At 44.0% G+C, this 20,457-nt stretch overlaps 1 protein-coding gene and 1 pseudogene across 1 annotated transcript in view; both read right to left on the reverse strand.

Moving 5' to 3' along the window:
- MGAT4A (alpha-1,3-mannosyl-glycoprotein 4-beta-N-acetylglucosaminyltransferase A) overlaps nt 1-10,536 on the reverse strand; it is a 118,861-nt gene extending 108,325 nt beyond the window's left edge. The window contains exons 1-2 of the mRNA XM_055119712.1: nt 10,427-10,536; nt 6,094-6,410 (exon numbers count right to left, since the gene is read on the reverse strand). Coding sequence (XP_054975687.1) covers nt 6,094-6,187 — 94 coding nt within the window. The 5' untranslated portion in view covers nt 6,188-6,410; nt 10,427-10,536. The remainder of the gene's footprint in view (nt 1-6,093; nt 6,411-10,426) is intronic.
- Nucleotides 1-20,457, reverse strand: part of LOC129399564 (uncharacterized) — a 742,397-nt pseudogene that overhangs the window by 712,911 nt on the left and 9,029 nt on the right.

Below are 20,457 nucleotides of genomic sequence, written 5' to 3' on the forward strand. Positions count from 1 at the left end.
TAGTAAGATACTAGACATTATTAGGCATCTGGAAAATGAAAATCAAAACCACAATGAAATATTTCACAATCACTAACAAGTGTTAATAATGTGAAGAAATCAGACCCATTATACTTTTCTAAAAGGAATGTTACAGTGGTCCAGAGATGCTATAAAATAGTCTAGTGAGTCTTAAACAACAATCCAGTTTTGTTTTGCTGTTTGCTTTATCCTTTTTTTTCCCCCCAGGAATTCTAAAATTTTATTTTATTTCTTTTTATTTTTTCCCCTTTGGTTTTTTTTCCCCTTAATTTTATTTTATTATATTGAATCACCGTGAAGAAAAAAAATTACAAAGCTTTCAGGTATAAGTCTCAGTCACATAATGATTGAAACCCCATCCCTTCACCAGTGCACATGTTCCACCACCAAGAACCCCAATTTACCCCCCTCCCACCAGCCCCCACGTAAGTAGCTAATGATCTTCATTTTATTCTCTATACTTTGAATACATTCAATATTTCAATAGAGCTCACTATTATTGTTTGGAATTTTCCCCCAACAACCAGGCCTGCTGTAAAGGCATCATTTAATAATTTATTTTCATTGCTGAGAATGAAGATTCTAGGAGCTAAGATGTTTTAGTTCAGTTCAGTCCAGATTCATGTCTGTAAGAAGCCGCTATGGGTGCCAAAATGGGTTAGAAGACCTCTTAGATCATAGTCTTAAGGAGCAGAGGGTCTGTTTCAAGAGCAGCAGCTCCAGATCTTACCTGGGCCAAGGGCGTGCAGGTACTGCCCCCTTCCCATGATCGCCTACGAGCCACAGCATTGCAAAGTTCCTACCTCTAGGCGCAAGTCTTAGGGGGTGGCTCTTGCCACGTGGATGATGTCGCCGCTGCCATTTTCTGAGTGTTTGCTACATCCTAACTTCTTACCCCATGGGTCACGATCCCTGATGTGGCTGAACAACTGTATGTGGAGGTCGCGAAAAATCCTCAAAACTTGCTTAAAAAAATTTATAAATTTATTTATGATGTATTAACAGTAAGCAATGTGAGCACCTATTTTATATATCTTTACACCTGGGATTTTGTTTAAAATTTCTCAGGAAAAATGGAATCACAAGTGCAAAAAGTTTAAGAAGCCCTGTACAACATGACCCAGCAATTTCACTCCTAGGTAAGTGCCCACGAGAATGAAAACATGTCCACACAGAAACCTATGTGTGGATGTTATATGTCCCCGTGGACAGGCCTCTACAATTGCTTGTTCAGTCCTGCTCTGCTCTAGGCCCAACCTAAAGAAGGTATATTAAAAGCCTTACTGCACCAGCAAGTGAGACATGCAAAACCCTTTGTCCCATTCTCATACCTGTTTGCAAATTTCCCAACCTGCCCTTGCCTCATGATTGGAATTCTGGAATTCCTGTTCTAATTTTTATGTGTTAACACTGTCTATCCTGCTGAAACTGATAGCTTGGCCCCAAAATCTACTTCCCTGGCTGGGTTTTTGACACCTTCCACAATTCACACCAATTCTACAGTCAGCTCAGATATTCTTAGAAGCACTCAAGCAAAGACAGATAACTAGAAACACTTATCAGAACAGCACTGTGATCGTCAGCCATTCTGGAAGACAGTCGAGGTAGCTGATCATCCTGAGCATCCATCCTCCCCTAAGCACAAAAGACACCACTTTTTGAACTCTGCCCATACAGCTCCTTTGCATATGCTCATAGTCCCCTTCCCTGCCTGGCACCATCTTCAAAAGGACTCTTATCTCTATGATGTGCCCTAAGGAATTAGTAGCCTGTTTCTCCTCTTCTGAACAACAGATCAATAATTAAGAGAACAATCTCTGGAATCAGCTATCCAACTTCAACTTCATGCCAGCACTTAAGGTGGCCTTGGCAAGTTTCTTGATCACTCTATCTTGGTTTCCATATCTACAGCAAGGTAATAATAAAACCTCCCAGGTGGTCATGAGAATTAGATAACATAAACATGCAATATGTTTATAACAGCACTTTGTTACTGTTATTTTTCTAAAAACATTCTATTTGTTTACAAGCATCTTCCCTTACCTGAGCTCAAGTGTCTTCAGGCTTCTTATATCCATATAATACAGTGCTAGACATGAAGAGGACTGGAGCGATAGCATAGAGGATAGGGCGTTTGCCTTGCACATGGCCAACCTGGGTTCAATTCCTCCGTCCCTCTCAGAGAGCCCAACAAGCTACCGACATGCCTGCCAAGCTACCCATGGTGTATTCGATATGCCAAAAACAGTAACAACAAGTCTCACAACAGAGACGTTATTACTGGTGACCACTTGAGCAAATCGATGAATGGGACGACAGTGCTACAGTGCTACAAACATGAAGAGACTCACAAGAAAAAGGACTTAATTATGTAGTGAAAAATAAAAACTATTAGCCTGGCAATATCAATAATTATGGAAAATACACTTCCAAAATAAGATCCAGCATGCATAGTTTATGGTCATATATACTAACAATCTGATATCAGGCCTGCTCTGGAAAATCCAGGCACAATTTGACAGCCAGAATGATCTAGAAAAAATCCTAAGTAGTCAACAGTTAGAGTGATTATATAAATGATAACACTGAAACAGAAAGGGTTTTACATAACCATAACAGGAGGTTCTGTTGGTATCTGAATCTGGATGAAATACGAAGCAGAAAAAAACAGAAGATTATACACATAAGGGCTACTATTCAAAGCATAATAATTAGAGAACAGGCATTTTTTGTGTATGAATGGAATACCACATAGTTAAAGAATATCTGCAGTTTTCAAAATTGATTTTGATTTTAAAGCCAACTTAACATCTCCCCTTTATAAATGCTCATAATAAAAATAAATAAATAAATTAAAATGCTTATAATGCATTTTACACAAGGAACAATATATGAGAAACTTCACAGAACTTCAAATTCCTTAAGTAAGATGATGAGAAGGTTCAAGGCTCTCCATTACTCTGAATATATCAATTTCCCAATAAGAGAAAAAAAAGCCCTAAACTCTTCTTAGAGCCAAGTCTCTCAATTTGTTAGACTTTTTAGGCTAGTCACATCAGAGAAAATCAAGACAACAATTTACAATTCAAAGTTATTCCTGATATGTCTTCTATAAAATCAACCACTGTAAATTACAATCACAAAATAAAACCTAAAATGTGTTTGTTCACAAAGAAAGCTTTTCATTATTCCCTCAAAGAGCGTCCCCTGACAAATGGAGACTAATTCAGAGACAGAGAGAGAGAGAAAAAAAAAAAAATAAAACTACACTTGCTCAAAACACAGAGCATATGTTTTTGTTTGGTTTGGGTTTGGTTTGGGTTTTGGGCCACATTGGGCAGTGCTCAGGGCTTGCTCCTGGCTCTGCACTCAGGGATCATTCCTGTTGGAACTCAGGGGGACTATTTGTGATGCCTGGGACTGAACCGAGTTTGGCTGTCTGCAAAGCAAGTACCCTACCAGCTGTACTATCACTCTGGCCCCAGAGAGCATGCTTTTCATTTATATCATCTTATTTTAAACATATGCATATAGACTAACAAGTTTATATTCTTATCTATGCAGAGAAAAATCATTCGTGTCCACATTTCATTTATCTCCATCAAGCCATTAAAATGCCAGCAGCAGCATGTTTAAATAACCAGATGTAATGATGGTGACTCAAACTTAATTCTAACAAACCACCTATGTGCTCACTTCATCACCCTTCTAAAGCAGATACTGCTTACATCAAATTAAGGAAATGAAGAAGAAATAACTGTGGATTAAAACTTAGTCCAGGCGCTGGGCTGCAGTGATAGTACGGCACGTAGGGTGTTTGCCTTGCACACAGCCAACCCGGGTTCAATTCCCAGCATCCCATATGGTCTCCCGAGCACCAACAGGAGTAATTCCTGAATGCAAAGCTAGGAATCACCCCTGTGCATTGCAGGGTGTGACCCAAAAAGGTAAATAAAAAAAAAACTTAGTCCCAGAGCATATGCTGCCTGAGCTCATGTGCTGCTTGCACCCACATGACAGAACACATGTGGCACCTGAACATATATGTCACCTGCATCTCTCCTCTTGAGATGTGTACTTTCATATTTTCCTGTCTAATGCTGGGATGTGTGTGGGAGCTTGTAGGATGACATTACTTTGTCCTCTCCTCGCTTGCCACAAGTAGCTTGTCCTGGTTTTCCCCGGAGTTTAGGCTTACCCCAGTCACACCCATCAAGGTGTTCCCGAATCTCTCCCATCCCTTTGTTTAGCTATAATGACTTCTCCATGCTCTCTTCCCAAAAACAGTTAATCTGCGGCTTTCCCTTAATCTGACTCTGCTAATTTGTAAGGTCAGACCTTCCTAGGATACTGAATTTATTATATAAGTTAATATTGCCTTTCTCCTCTTCTTGTGCCTTTTGAATAATTTACTTTAAAGCAATGTCCTTTTTGTATGGACACGAGAAGACAATATTATGCTTTTGTAACTTGGGACTTAATTGGCTTTGAATATTATTCCATCCCAGGCATCTGCTTTCTCCACTTAAGCCTCAGTTGCCCTCAGTTCCTAGCACCCCAAAAGCAGGGTCCCGAAGAGGGACGGGAAGGATCCAGGGCAAGCGGTGAGTTATGTGCTACCCTGGCATCGAGATGGGCCTGGCCAAAGTGCCTAATTCTTAACTATAAGTTAAGAGCTTGATCATAGACAAATGCTGTCATGATCCAAAAGTAACAATGAGACTAGGACCCTGCTAGGGATAGGAAAGACTGATCTGGCCTGAGCACTGTAGTCTGAGATTGAGATGGCCCCAGGAGAGCAATTCCATAAGCTTTAATGCATCTCTTACTGTGTCTATACAAAATGATTAATATTATGAATTCTTATATTTTTGCTGGCTGAGGAGAAGAGAAACACATTCATGGGACTCCGCCCTTGGGTGGATCCTCCTGCTGAAAGAGAATTAAGTCCTAGGAGAAACATCCCCTAAGGGAAAAGAACCTTACCCTATTGATTGTGACCACACCTAGGTGTACACCCCAAACCCCTCGTGCTGGAGAGATTTAACTAGGCTGTAAGAGTGCTTTCGGGGGCCAGATCCACAGGGGCCAGATCCACGGGGGCCAGATCCAGAGATCCAGGGAGAGACCAAGAGCCGGGAGAGAAGCAGAGAGAGAATGAAATAAACTGATCTAGCAACCAGTTTGGCCTTCTTCCTTCCGTCGCCTGCCCTTGACCTGCGCTTGACCAACAGCACACAGCGGTTCCGGTTCCGGTTCCGGTTCCGGGGCACCGAACAGCAGGCGGTGAGACAGAGCTGCCTGGAGAGCCCGAGAGTGCGCGCGCCCCTCAGTGAGCCTTAGTTTTTTACAGGAGCTCTCTCCACCCTTGGAGAAGCCCAGGTTCTCTCTTGAGCATGTTACTCTCTACTCTCACCCCCTTTCTCTTCCTCCTTCCCTTCAAAAACCTCCAAATAAAATCTGTTTTACTTCCAAATAAATATAATAAAATAAAACTTAGTCCCAATACTGCCTTCAAAATAAGCAATGGCATTACTCCTGAATACAGAACAGATAACTTTCCCTTAGAAGCAGTTTTTATAGTTAAAGCACATTAGAAAATAATTTTTAGTCCGAGTATCTCCTCACTTTCCTCAAAAATGGGTTTGTGTAAGGAGCACTTTGCCAATACTTGCAGCTTACATCCTTTTGGGACACAGCATCAAATCAGTAACAGAATCAGCATTTTCATGAAGGTACCACTTGTCCTTTTGAACATCCAGGACAAAAAGTTTATTAAACATTTAGTATGTTTAACAATACAATTTAAATGGCAAAACTGAAGTTAATCATTCAACACTAGTTGCCACATGTCATACAAACTACTGGTAAGTATCTCCAAGTGGAATGATAAAAACCAAAACAGACCCCATTCAATTCAAAAATCCTGTCTCTTCTGTCCAGGAACAGAGCTTCATTTTCTATCAGAAAGAAATTGCCTTGCCACCTGCAGTTTCACAAACTCATCTCACTAGGGTTTTTAAATCCAGTAGACTACATTGTATGCAGAGCTTTTGCATGGATTTTCCTTACCTTTCCCATTTTGCCACGTGGTATACCATGACAAAGTGAGGAATGATGTGATAAATACTAAAACAGTGGCTACAGTTCCATTTCGGAGCCTCATCTCATTTCACCATCACAGTGGTCCATATGTGTGCTGTGACTCGGCTTTCTTCTTATCCTGAAGTCAAAGGGATCCAGCACGTCTGCCCTGGGGCCAAGAGAATCATGAAGAGAGGTGGTTCCAAATGTTACAGGGAGCAAATCTTGCAGCAACACTTCCTAAGTGTTAATCAAGATTGTCTTCAGTCTTCATAGGTTGATGTCACAGTTTTTTTCTCCTTTTCCTGTTCAAGGGGAAAGACAAAGCAAGTAATTTTCAGGATAGCAAAACACTGGTTTCATCATTAGTCACCAATACAAAGAGACACTGATGGGGCTAAATTATATTCATGATTTAATACATGATCTGATCTCCTGATTTAATACATGAGAAGGACATTTATCCTTCTTTTCCAGGGAAAACTAAGGAATCAAAATACATTCTATTGCTAGTTTTTTTTTTTTTCCTGTGAGAGGGAAGTTATGCTTGCTTAAAGGGAAAAATTGTAGGGCCCATTAAGATAGTGAGCCAGATTCCAAGCTGAGAATGCTAAGGGTCACACAATCGCTCCTGGGTTAGAGTCTTCTTATCAAAAGTAATAGCAAATGCTTTTGATCCTTTAAGAAAACTACTATTCTAGAACAATAAGGCCCTGGCACTTAGATCTAGTTCCATCATTTCGTTCATGCCCTCAGATATGTCACCTATTTAGGCCTTGTATTTTTTACCCATAAAAGGAAACAACAATCTTTTCTGGTTTCTTTTTCATATTAACATAAATCAAAATTTTACATTTATTGCTGCTATTTATCATCATCACCAAACAAAAGTATTTTTTCAGTGATTAATCTACTCTCAAAGTGTAAACTGAATGGACTCAGGTATTTAGAAAAAGCACCTGTCCATTAGGGATACCACACAAACTAAGATCCGCTTCTCAGCATTGCTATAACCCAGGGAAAGTTATTGCAGAATGGAATGAAACAGAGTCAGCACAGTTCCCTAGACACACCAGGTTCTCAATAAATGCTAACTGTATTAAAACAAAACAAAACCAAGCAACAATAGCAGCAAAGCCGCTGCCAGCCACTAGCTGGGGCCACTGGATTCATAACTATTCTCATTTCCTGGGACACGCCTGCCACTCCAGATTCCTGGCAGGAATCACAAGATGCACTTGGCAATATACTAAGTGACACTCTAGTGAGGTGAGTTAATGCACCTTCAAAAATGCAGAAAAACCCCAGGGGAGAATTTCCTCAGTTGAAGAGTTTGTCTGATTAAAAAGGCCATTTGCAGGCAATTCAAAAACTACCATCTCAGCTAATTCGTAAAAATGCACATTGAGAGAATGTTCACTGGTAAAGAAAGACCACTAGGGCCTAATGTTAAATGAATCAGACACTGTAACTCACTGATTGCATTTTCTTGTGTTGGGTCCATTATGCTTTAAACCTTCAAAATATCAGATCGCACAGAAATTATTAACACTACTAGACAAAAGCCCCTTTTTTGTTGTTTTTTGGGCCATACTCAGCCATGCTCTGGATCACTCCTGGTGGGGCTCAGGGGGCCATATGGACTCAGTCCCAGGCCAGCTGCATGCCTTAAAGCTGTACCATCTCTTCAGCACATTGTACAAGAAAATTAACTCAGAGAGAGAACATTATCTCATTTCAAGGCTGAAACTCCTATTTGCCACCTTTGTCTCTCATACTGGTCTCTCATACTCAGTCCATAACAGGACAGAGAGAAGTGACAGGATATTTCAAGCCTTAATTCAAGTATTAATTTTACCCAACAGTTTAAGTGTGATTCTTGAAAATTTTATATTCAATAACATTTATTGTAAAATAGGTTGCAAAACCACAGAAATTTTCAAAGATTAAACTTAAAACTTTAAATTTCTCTCTTCCTACTGCCTTTAGCTAAACCACATACAGAGATTCAGGAATGCCTCTTAATCTCCTTTGCAAGAAACTCTGATTAGAGAACAGACTATAAACTACACAGCTTCTTTGCTTCCTCTTGTGATCTAAAACAAATGCAAATATATTCTCCTTTACAAGTTACCACTGTTTTCTAAAACTAAAATCATTCACAGTTAACAGTTAAGACAAGTCCAGATCAAGCATGCTTTAGAGTCTACAGCTTAGAATTTAAAATCTTCATGGCAAAAATCCTTCAAACTAAGTCCCGTAAAATGACTAATAGGCAGTTTTATGTCCACAAACACCCATTAATTAGTTCTAATTGTAAAAAAAAGAAGTGAAAGCTTAATGAATTATATAGCTAAAAATTTAATCCTGTGACATTACATAAAAATGCTTCTTTCAGTTGTTATATATTTAATGCTGTCATATTTCAGACACAAATTTTTAGAATAAGCATGCAATTCATAATTGAAAACAGAGAAGCAAATTTTTATAAAGAGATATTACAATAAAACTGTTATTAAATGTAAATGGGTAAAGCCAATAGTGAATGAATTCTAAAATCACACTTGATCTTAGCCAAAAGGCCGAGAAGCGATGAATTCTAAAATCAAAATAGACTAAGCCATGCTACTGATAACATGAAAATAGTAAGGAATATTAAATACTGTAAGGAAATTACTAAGCTTTCATTTGATATCATGAATTCTAATGACAGGATGGAAAAATCTGAAGGAAAAAACAATAGATGATTTACTTACTAGAAATCTAGTCATGCATTTTAATTAGGGCTTCCAAACTAATAAAGTTTAACGGCATAGTATAAGCGAAGCCCTGAGCAAAACTAATGCAGTCCATTCTCCACTCAAGAGAGGCAGCTCTTAGGCTCTGTGCCAAGAGCCCTTGTCATTGATTGACTCGGGCGAGAAGCAAAGCTACCCGTATTTTCTCAATGTCCACACTTGCGAAAATTTTAACCAAATACCTTAATAACTTCACTGACTCAGTAACAGATCTGTCACCGCCACCACCAAAAAAAAAAAGAGAGTAACTACAATAACTAGTCATCTCCGTCCTGGTAAAAATGCATGGAACTTCCTAATCAATCTCGGACTAAACACTCTTTTTACTCATAGTCCTTAAAGAATGGTCTGTCTTATGGTTCAAAGAAAATGTTTATGAAATTTTTTTGAGGGTAGGGGGTGGGGAGCACACCCAGCTGTGCTCAGGGGCCACGCCCTAACAAGGGTGACCAGCACCTTAACCTCTGTCCGTCTCTCCCGTCTCTCCCGCCCCTTTTTATCAGATGCTAAACCTTAATTTCAATATGCTCTCCGGAACCATCAAGTCAATAGTTCAGGCCACGGGCACTGTCAGAGCGTTTGGCATGTTCCTCAATTACAATCCCCTAAACCGGGGCTGAGGTGTCAGCAGAAGCAAAAGCAGAACCACGATCAAAGCTACCCAACTTTATACGCTGCAATTATTCGAAATTTCATTATGCATTTATGAAAGGATTAAATTGCTTAACTGCAGCCTGCACCATTCCACTCCCCTGGGCGATTACGTCTCTACAGGGGTGGGTTACAGAAACCTGTTACTCTTAACTACCCTCCGCCCGCCGGGCCGAGGTGAGGGCGAGCCTCGGGAGAGAAGCCGGCGTCAGGCCGCGCGCTGCCGGGACGCCCCGCGGTGGGGGGCGGCGCTCGCCGTGGGACCCCTGCGCTGAGGGACGGCTGTGCCCGGGACCCCCGCGCTGAGGGTCGGCATTTGCGCCGCGGCCCGGGACGCTTCCGCTGACGGACGGCGCTCGCACTGGACCCCCGCGCTGGGGGACGGCGCTCGCCCCGGGACCCCAGCGCTGAGGGACGGCGCTCGCCGTGGGACCCCCGCCTGAGGGACTGCGCTCGCGCCGCGGCCCTCGGAGCATCCTCAGAGCGTGTGACGGCGCTCGCCCGCGCCGCGGCGGCGGCACCTGCTGCCATCGCCCACCCGGCCCACAGGTCGCACCGGCAGAGGCCTGGGCGCTGCGCGGCCGCTCCCACTCCGACAGACTGTCAGAGCCCGCCCGGCCCTGGAGCGCCTCGAGCCCCGCAGCGCTCGAGGCGCGGGAGGCCGAGCGGGGCCCGAGCTGAGCCCGCCGCCCGCAGCAGCCGAGCCGGGCCGCGCCACACAGCCCGGTCGCGGCAGGTGGAGCGCGCGGCCCCGGCACCCCCACAGCCCAGCGGCCCGCGCCCCCGCCCAGCCCGCGCTCCTCGCGCAGCCTCCCCGCGTGCCCACCGCCAGCCCGCCCGCGCGCCGCCGCCGCCGCCGCAGCCGCCCTCACCCGCCCGGGCGCTGTCGGCGCTCCCGCCGCCGCCAAGGCTGCTCCAGCCGCCCCTGCCGCCGCTGCCGCGCGCCCCGCCCCGTCGCTGCCGCGCGCCCCGCCTCCCTCCAGGCCCCGCCTCCGCCGCTGGAGTGTCTCGGCCACTGCGCTCAGGTTCCACCCCCGCAGCTGAAGCGCCCCGCCTCCCCGCCAAGGTCCTGCCTCCGCCGCTGCCGCGAGCCCCGCCTCCCTCTCAGGCTCCGCCCTCGCCTCTGCTGCACGCCCCGGCCACTGCGCCCAGGCTCCGCCCCCTCCGCTGCCGCGCGCCCCGCCTCCCTCACAAGCCCCGCCCCCTCCGCTGCCGCGCACCCTGCTTCCCTCAAGGCCCCGCCCCCGAAGCTGGAGCGCCCCGCCTCCCCCCAGGCCCCTCCCCCACAGCTGGAGCGTCCGGCCACTGCGCCCAGGCCCCGCAACCCCTCCTCTCTGTCCCCATCCCCGAGCAAAGTAGTCCTCGCCAGCGGCGCGCGCAACCCCCCCCAGCTAGTGTACGAGACTGCGGCGCCCGTCCAGTGGGCGCCCCCGCGGGCCGGGCCGCTGGCGTCAGTGGCACTCGCAGCCTGTGGTTCTGAGAGCCCGCCGGCCCTAGCCCGACTCCCAGTCACTGACTGCAGTCGTGGAGCGAGTGGGAAGGGGTCCCGGCTCCCGGTCGCCCATCCCGGCCACGCCCTTTTCCGCTGTTGTCGGCGTGGACTCCCGCCTTTGGTCCAGCCTTGTCAGACCCAGGCTGTCCAGCGGCTGCGCAGCACCCGAGCAGGGGCAGCGCTGTCCTCACCCACCCACGCACTCCCCGGGGCACTGGCATCACTATCTCCACCCACTCACGCACTCCCCGGGTGCGGGCATCACTTTTTGTATCCGCCCACGCACTCCCCAGGCATGGGCATCACTGTGCCCACCCACCCGCGCACTCCCCGGGCACGGGCATCACTGTCCCCACCTGCCCACGCTCGAGATTGGCTTCAGAGGCAGGACGCTGCTCTGATCCCCCTTCGCGGCGGGATGGACGAGGACTTGGCTGATTGATGACCCAGAAACCCAAGCCTGGTCCAGTTACAGCAAAGAGCTCTTCGGCTCAGCATCTTCCAGCTCCACTTTTGCAGGCTGAGGTCCAGGGCTTCCTTCTGCCTGCGACTGTAAAAATCATGAACCTGGAAGCGCTGCAGCTACAGGAGCAGCTGCGATGGGAGCAAGAAGCCTCAAGGAGAGGGGACTGGGAGTCAGAGCAGGTCTGGTTGGTACAAGGTACCCGGAGCGGTCCTGGCCCTTCTGGACCGCTTTCATCTCTCTGTGCAAGCCCAGTCCTCCTCAGACACCAATCAGCCTGGGCATCTCTGGGACCTGACTTCAGCCACCTTTGGGCCTTGTTTCTCCAGATTGGGAATGGCCCGGTTTGTTAGTATATCACAACTTAAAAACCTAGACCAAAAGTGATAAGTTTAATTGCATCATTTCATTTCCTTATTTCGGTTGCAGGGAGAAGCTCAGAGGTTAAAGGGTGTGCCCAAGGCCACATAGTTGGTAAATGGTAGATCTGTATTTAAAAGCCAGAGATGGAACTGGACCCGGGCTCAATCCCTGGCATTCCCATATGGTGCCCCAAACAGAGCCAGGAGTAATCCCTGACTATCCCTAGGTGTGACTCCCCCCACCCCCCCACCCCCCACCCCCAAAACAAGGCCAGAGATGGGTTTTTTTGTTTGTTTGTTTGTTTTCCTTTTTGGGTCACACCCGGCAATGCACAGGGGTCATTCCTGGCTCATGCACTCAGGAATTACCCCTGGCGGTGCTCAGGGAACCACATGGGATGCTGGGATTCGAACCCGGGTCGGCCGTGTGCAAGGCAAACGCCCTACCCGCTGTGCTATCACTCCAGCCCCAGAGATGTGTTATTTTAAACACTGAAATAATTCCTTATACCCTTCAAGCTAATGTTTACAGGGATTTGAGGGTAAAAAAATTCTGAGTCACCTTATATTCCTACCAAGCCCCAAAATATTAAGTAGTTGGGTTTTATTTTCAAACTCTATGGTCTGTATATCACTTTTTCCAACAAAATTCATTTACTTTTGCCTGAAAGATAGATGTGAGGTTTCAAGGTTCTCCCGTGGTGAGACTTTTCTCCATAACCATAGACCCATAGACCCATCTCCATGATTTGTTGTGGCACTTTGTCAGGGCCACCCCCTGCAGTGTGCTGGTGCTCAGCTGTGTGCTGAGACATGTGTCGCCTGCCAACCTGCAGGGGGAGGGATCAACTCTGGCCTCATACCTGCAACACTTGCCTCTGGCTCCTTGGTCTATCTCCCTGCCCCCTGAACTGCTTAATGGACCTAGGAAAGTAGGAAAGGGTACACAAGTCTTCTTCTCCCATGGTCCAACACTAATTTAGTGGAACAGAGAATAAAGACTCTTGTCTTGGACATGACCTGGACAAGCAGTCATGACATAACTGATAACTGTTCCCTCTGTACTGGGGACCAGAGAGTCAGATTTTCTGTATTACATTACCAAGACATTGTCAAGTAACAAGCTGACAACAGACAGATTTCATGACCGGTAACAAGCTGACAACAGATTTCATGACCAATAAAGGAAGCAATAAAGACTGATACCACGCTGGGATATAGCATCTTCTGAATTTTTGGAAAATATCTCTTAGGAACAAACAGTTCTATACTTTGCTCTTAATCAACAACAAGCATGCTTCCTCACTGCTGATGGAGAAATCATTGCTATTTGACAAAACAGAAAGTCACTAAGTCACTTCCCTGGGATTGGCGAAAAGATCAAACTTCACCTTGTAAAAGGGATTGATCTTGACCCCAAGAGATTAATTACTTTGCCAAATACCAATAGTAATTTGGCTGCTAGTAAAAGAAAAGATCAGAATTTAAAATCAAGTCTGATTCCAGATCCCTTACACCATTCTACCCTATCTCTCAAATCATATCTCTGCGGTGGAGGGCATTTTGTTGGGTGGATGAATATTAAAAATGTGTTTCTGGGCCGGTTTTCTCTCTGTCCCAGGTCAGTGAGCCGGACCTGGGCCGCCATTCCACCTACGCCTGCACCCTAGTCATCCCCTTGGATCCTGAGACACCCAACCTCCCTGACTGTCTTCCTCTCCACCCCTGTACCATCCTGCAGCACCGCTCAGTTTGCTCCCTGTCCCAGGTTTGTACCCCCCACCCAGCACCCCACTACATCTCTGTAGGGGCTTGGCCTCCTCAGAAGTGGGCGTGAGCTCTCTTGGGGCCAGCGGCCGCTCAGCGTGTTTATTTTCCGCTTTCCGATCACTCTGGACTCACATCTTCATTTCCATCACCTAATTCTCACGAGAATATCCTGACCATCTCAAACACATTAGGCAAATAGTCCAGTGGTCTATTCCAATTGTATCACAACACTGGTGGACACAGAAAGCTGTACAAGACCAATGTAAAAGAACAGATCCTCCAAAGCTTCACTAGAGACTTCACACAAACCTCAGAGGAGTACCTGAGAGGAGCTCTAGAAGGAGGATAAAGGTGATCACCATTGAACGAGCTCATGCAGAATCCTTACTCACAACTAGAGGGGAAACTGATAGTAAATTGGAAGGTGCAACCTCCATACTAGTCATAAACATGAAGAAACAGTGAAAATACCTACCATGAGGAGGGGATGATGAAAAGGGTCCAGACACCTCAACAGGCATTACCCACAAATATGATCTCTCTGATAAAGAATTCAGAGATGAAATGTTGAAGATGTTCAATGAACTCAAAGAAATGGTGGAACAGACATCTAGTAAACTAATATTTACTAGGAGGACATGAAAGAAACGGTGGATTGGACAGCTGAGAAAATACAGGAAGAAATGAGAGCAGAAATTTAAAAAAAAAACTACAAAAAGAAGTATCACGAAGGATTCAGTAGATGAAATTAAAAACTCAGTTGGTGCCCTCAACAACAGAATGGCTACAGCCGAAGACAGAATCAGCGAGCTTGAAGATGAGCTACAGGAAGCTTACAGGCAACAACAAGCAATGGAAAAAGTCCTCAAAATAGCTCTAAGGCAAATCAAAGACCTAGGGGACAATTTCAAGAGAAACAACATTAGAATCATTGGAGTACTAGAAGGACAGGGAGATAACCCAAAGGAAAAAGCCACAGTTAAAGAAATCATAGCTGAAAAGTTCTTAGAGCTGGAGAATGCAGGCATCCAGATCCAAGGATACCGAAGAGTGCCAGCTAAAAGAGACCCTAGTAAAGACTCCAAGACATATCATAGTCAGAATGATGGGTGCCATGGATAGAGACACAATACTGCAAGCAGCAAGGTCAAAGAAGGAAATCACATACAAAGGAGCACTCCTTAGATTTACAGCAGACCTATCATAGGAAACCCTCCAAGCCCAAAGACAATGGTGGGATATAGTGAAAAAAATCAATAAAATGAATGTCTCACCAACAATACTTTATCTGGCTAAACTCTCACTCAAACTTGAAGGAATGTTACACTATTTCATGGATAAACAACAGCTCAGTAACTTCATAGATTCAAAACCAACCTTAGAGGAAGGATTAAAGGGGCTACTGTAAAACAAGAAAAACCCCTAGAAGCACAACAAACCCCTACAGAAAGATGGCACAAAACCCTATGACAATAATCCCTCTCAATGTCAATGGTCGAAATGCACCAATTAAGAGACACAGAGTGGCAAAATGGATTCGGAAACTAAAACCAACATTCTGCTGCTTACAAGAAACACATCTGAACAGTCAGAGCAAACACAGACTCAAAGTCAAAGGATAGAAAAACAATCCTGCAAGAAAACAACTCCCTCAAAAAATCCGGGGTGGCCATAGTAGTATCTGACAACATAGATTTCAGGTTGAAAAAGATTAGTAGGGACAACAAAATACATTTTTTTTACTAATCAAGGGATATATATAGCAGGAAGAAATCATACTCCTAAACGTGTACACACCTAATGAGGGACCAGCTAAATACTTAAAATAATGCTAATAGATACAATAGTAGTTGGAGACTTCAAAACTGCCCTGTCACCTCTAGATAGATCAACAAGATTAAAACTCAGCAAGGAAACACTGGCTTTGAAGGAAGAAATAGAAGAGAGAGGGATAATAGATCTATACGGGGCTTTGCATCCCCAAAAGAAAGAATACACATTTTTTTCCAGTGCACACGGAACATCTTCCAAAATAGACCACATGCTGGATCACAGAACATACCTCAATAGAACATGAAGATATAAATTGTATCAACTATCTTTCCAGACCACGATTAACTAAAGATAGAAATTAATCACGCACAGACCCAGAGAACCAAGTCCAACACCTGGAAATTAAACAACTCAATGTTGAACAATGAGTGGGTCAGGAAGGAAATCGAGGAAGAAATCAAAACATACTTAGAAACAAGTGAGGTAGCACGAGTTACCAGAACTTATGGGACACAGCTAAAGCCATGCTAAGGGGAAAATTTATAGCTCTGGAAGCATTCTTCAGGAAGGAAGAAAGGGCCTTGACTTTACAGCTCACGATACTAGAAAAGGACCAACAAAAGGAGTCCAAACCAGACAGAAGGAAAGAAATAACAAAACTTAGAGCAGAAATTAACAACATGGAAACTCAACAAACAATTAGAAAGATCAATGAAACCAAGAGCTGGTTCTTTGAGAAAATAAACAAGATTGTAAACCACTAGCAAGACTCACAAAGAAAGAGAGAGAGAGAGAGAGAGAGAGAGAGAGAGAGAGAGAGAGAGAGAGAGAGAACCCTAATAAACCAAATCAGAAATGAAAAGGGGGACATCACAACAGAAACCAAAGAAATTCAAAAGATCATCAAAGACTACTTTGGAAGTCTGTATGCCACAAAAAAAGAGAACCTAGAAGAAATTGATAAATTCCTGGATTCCTATAATCTCCCAAAGTTTAACCAAGAAGAGCTGGGATACCTGAATAGACCTATTAATATCAAAGAAATTGAAACTGTAATTAAAAGTCTTGCCAAAAACAAAAGCCCAGGTCCAGATGGATTCACTAGCGAATTCTTTCAAACATTTAAAGAGGACCTATTTCCAACTCTTCCCAAGCTTTTCCAGGAAATTGAAGAAACAGGAACTCTCCCAAATAGTTTCTATGAGTTCCCTAATAACAAAAGCAAACAAAGATACCACAAAAAAAAAAACTTCAGGCTGATATCCCTGATGAACACAAATATTATCAAATATTATCTAACATCAACAAGATATTAGAAAATAGAATCCAACAACTCATCAAAAAGATCATACACCACAACCTGGTGGGATTAATCCCGGGGAATCAAGGGTGGTCTAACATTTGGAAATCAATCAACATAATCTATCATATCAACAAAAGAAATGATAAAAATCTTATGATCAGATCAATAGATGCAGAGAAAGTATTTGAGAAGATTCAGCACCCGTTTATGATGAAAACTCTCACCAAAATGGATTTTGAAGAAACTTTCCTCAATATAGCCAAAGCCATTTACCACAAACCTATGACAAACATAATCCTCAATGGGGAAAAACTAAAAGCCTTCCCTCTAAGATCAGGGACAAGACAAGGATGCCCACTCTCACCACTTTTGTTCAATAATGTACTGGAAGTATTTGTAATAGCGGTTAGACAAGAAAAAGATATTAAGGGAATTCAAGTAGGAAAGGAAGAAATCAAGCTCTCACTATTCACAGATGATATTATACTATATTTAAAGAACCTTAAAGCCTCTACCAAGAAACTCCTAGAAACAATAGACTTGTATAATAAAGTTGCAGGCTATGAAATCAATACCAAAAAGTCCATGGCTTTCCTGTATGCAAATAATGAGAGAGAGGAAAATGACATGAAAAAAGTAATCCTGTTCAAAATCATGCCTCAGAAAATCAAGTACCTCGGAGTCAGCTTAACTAAGGATGTAAGGAACCTGTACAAAGAAAACTGCAACATACTATTTCATGAAATAAAAGAGGACATGAGGAAATGGAAAGATATCCCCTGTTCATGGACTGGGAAAATTAACATTGTCAAAATTGCAATACTTCTCCAAGCATTGTACAGATTCAGTGCAATCCCTATAAGGATACCCATAACATTCTTCAAAGAAATGGAGCAAATACTCTTGAAATTCAGATGGAACAATAAGCCCCCCACGAATAGGAAAAGCAATCCTTGGGAAAAAGAAGATGGGAGGCATTACCTTCCCCAACCTCAAACTCTACTACAAAGTGGTAGTAATTTAAAACAGCATGGTGCTGGAACTAAGGCAGAGCCACAGACCAATGGAACAGGGTGACACACATCCTGACACACACCCTCAAACATATGATCATCTAATCTTTGATAAGGGAGCAAGAAATGTGAAGTGGAGCAAGGAAAGCCTCTTTAACAGATGGTGCTGGCAAAACTGGACAGCTACATGCCATAAATGGGCTCAGATCTATACCTAACATCGTGTACAAAAGTCAGATCAAAATGGATTAAAGCCCTCAACATCAGATCAGAATCCAAGTGGACTGGTTCAGACCTTTTGGAAAACAGTATGGGCAATTCTCAAAAAATTATAAATTGAGCTCCCATTTGGTCCAGCAATACCACTTCTGGGAATATATTTGCCCAGAGAGTCCAAAAAGTATAGTAGAAATGACATCTGCATTTGTATGTTCATTTCAGCACTGTTTATAATAGCCAAAATCTGGAAAAAACCCGACCGCTTAAGAACAGAACTTTGGTAAATCTACACAATGGAATACTATGCAGCTGTTAGAAAAGATGAAGTCATGAAATTTGCATATATGTGGATCAACATGGAAAGTATCATGTTCTTTTTTATTTTTTTTTGCTTTTTGGTTCACACCCAGTGATGCTCAGGGGTTACTCCTGGCTTTGCACTCAGGAATTACTCCTAGCAGTGCTTAGGGGACCAAATGGGACGCCGGGGATCGAACCCGGGTTGGTCGTGTGCAAGGAAAACGCCCTACCCGCTGTGCTATCACTCCGGCCCCCATGGAAAGTATCATATTAAGTGAAATGAGTCAGAAAGAGAGGGATAGACATAGAAAGATTGCACTCATTTGTGGAATATAAAGTAACAGAATGGAAGACTAATACCCAAGAATAGTAGAGATAAGGACCAGGAATTTTTCTCATGGCTTGGAAGCCGGCCTCACATTCTGGGGAAAAAGACAGCTCAGATATCGAAGGAAACACCAAGTAAAGCATGTTTGGAGGACCTGCTCAGGTTGGGAGATGCATGCTGAATGTAGACTATAGATCGAACACAATGGCCACTCAATGCCTCTATTGCAAACCATACCACCCAAAAGCAGAAAGAGAACAAAAGGGAATGCCCTGCCACAGAGGTGGGGTGGGATGGTGGGGATGGGGTCGGGGAGGTGGGAGGGATGCTGGGACCCTTGGTGGTGGAAAATGGGCACTGGTGGAGGGATGGGTACTCAATCATTGTATGACTGAAATGGAAGCACGAAAGTTTGTAAGTCTGTTACTGTAACTCTCAGTGATTCCCTAATATTTACCATAAAATAGGAATAGAAAGTTTCCACAACTTAATGAAGAATATCTTTTAAAAAAAGTGTGTGTTTCTGTCCACATTCCATTTTCTTTCTTCGTGAGAAAAAGGCAGAAAGAACATTCATAGACATTGTATATAGAGAGAGATATACCAGAGGAGAAAAGAAGGCTGGTGTAGACAGTCTTTAATCTTCAACTCCAGGCTCAATTCCTGCTATCTCTCTTTATTGGAAAGATAACAGAGATTTCCCTAGGTGATTCATAGTTGCAAAACTCAAGGCAGAATCAGAGAGCAAACAGAAAGGGGGTCTGGGAACTGTCTTACTTTTGTGGCCTATTTGATAATTTGTTGCTACCCCACCAGTAAAATGATAGATTTTGGAAGAAATCTGGTCATGCAGATAAACTGTCTCACAAACCAGGACAAATTTTTGGAAGAAATGTGGCTTTCCCAATAAATTAATTGCAAACCATTCACGTTTTAGCTGAGCAAAGTATGGTTTTTGGTTCATTCTCTTAAGAAATTGGTATGGTATGGACTATAAGCCTCCATTATACGAATCAGACTGGTTTATCACTTATTTTCACATTTCTGTTTGGAGTCTACATCCAGTGCTCCTTCTCGGAGGATGGATCTTTAGGTCACTCCTAGTGTTTTCTGGGAGAAACACAGGGTACTGGGGGTTGAACCCAGGTTTGCATGTAAGGTGGGCAACCTCTCCAGTCTCCAATGGCTTTGTTTTTCCCCCGACTTCCCTTTGTTGTTATTCCTACAAAACTAAAATGTCTTCACACACATTGTTGTAGTGCTGGCCTGAGGCCCCGCCCTTCAAATGGTGGTTGAAGTCCAGAGACTGTCCTCTGGTGTCTCTAAGCATTCATTGTTGTGTCTCAGATGGCAGTGCCACCTGCATACTGGCAGACGAGGCCATCCCGGAGATCAAACTCAAGTCCTCAGGCAGGTATGGCTGGCCTAACCTTGGGCTTCCATGAACCCGACCTTTGCAGAGTACCTCCTTTGGGCTTCTCCAACTCTGCCTATGATAGCTCTTTAATTGTCAGATGCAAACACCAAAGAGTCCTCTTTCTTTTCCTTTCTCCTCTTAAACAAAATCTTTCCCAGGATGATTCCCTCTAGTTCTGCTTTTTGGTTTCTTATCATCTAATCTGAACCTGCTCTTTATGCATTCTCCAGGCTTTGAGTCCATAATATGTTAGAAATGGTGGAAGAGCAGAAGCAAGAATTCTTCCTGACCGGCGCATAGGGGTTACAAGTAGAAGGTCAGTGAGACCCCAAGTTGGACCTCGGACACTGCCCTGCATGCTGAGTGCAATCTCAGAGGCTCTGCTGTTGGGGTTCCCTGGTACTATATATGGTGTGTGGTGTCTGGTACAACACAACCAAGTGTGTGACTCCCGAGGAACACC

Source organism: Sorex araneus, chromosome X (assembly GCF_027595985.1).
Source record: "Sorex araneus isolate mSorAra2 chromosome X, mSorAra2.pri, whole genome shotgun sequence".
NCBI classification, from domain to species: domain Eukaryota; kingdom Metazoa; phylum Chordata; class Mammalia; order Eulipotyphla; family Soricidae; genus Sorex; species Sorex araneus.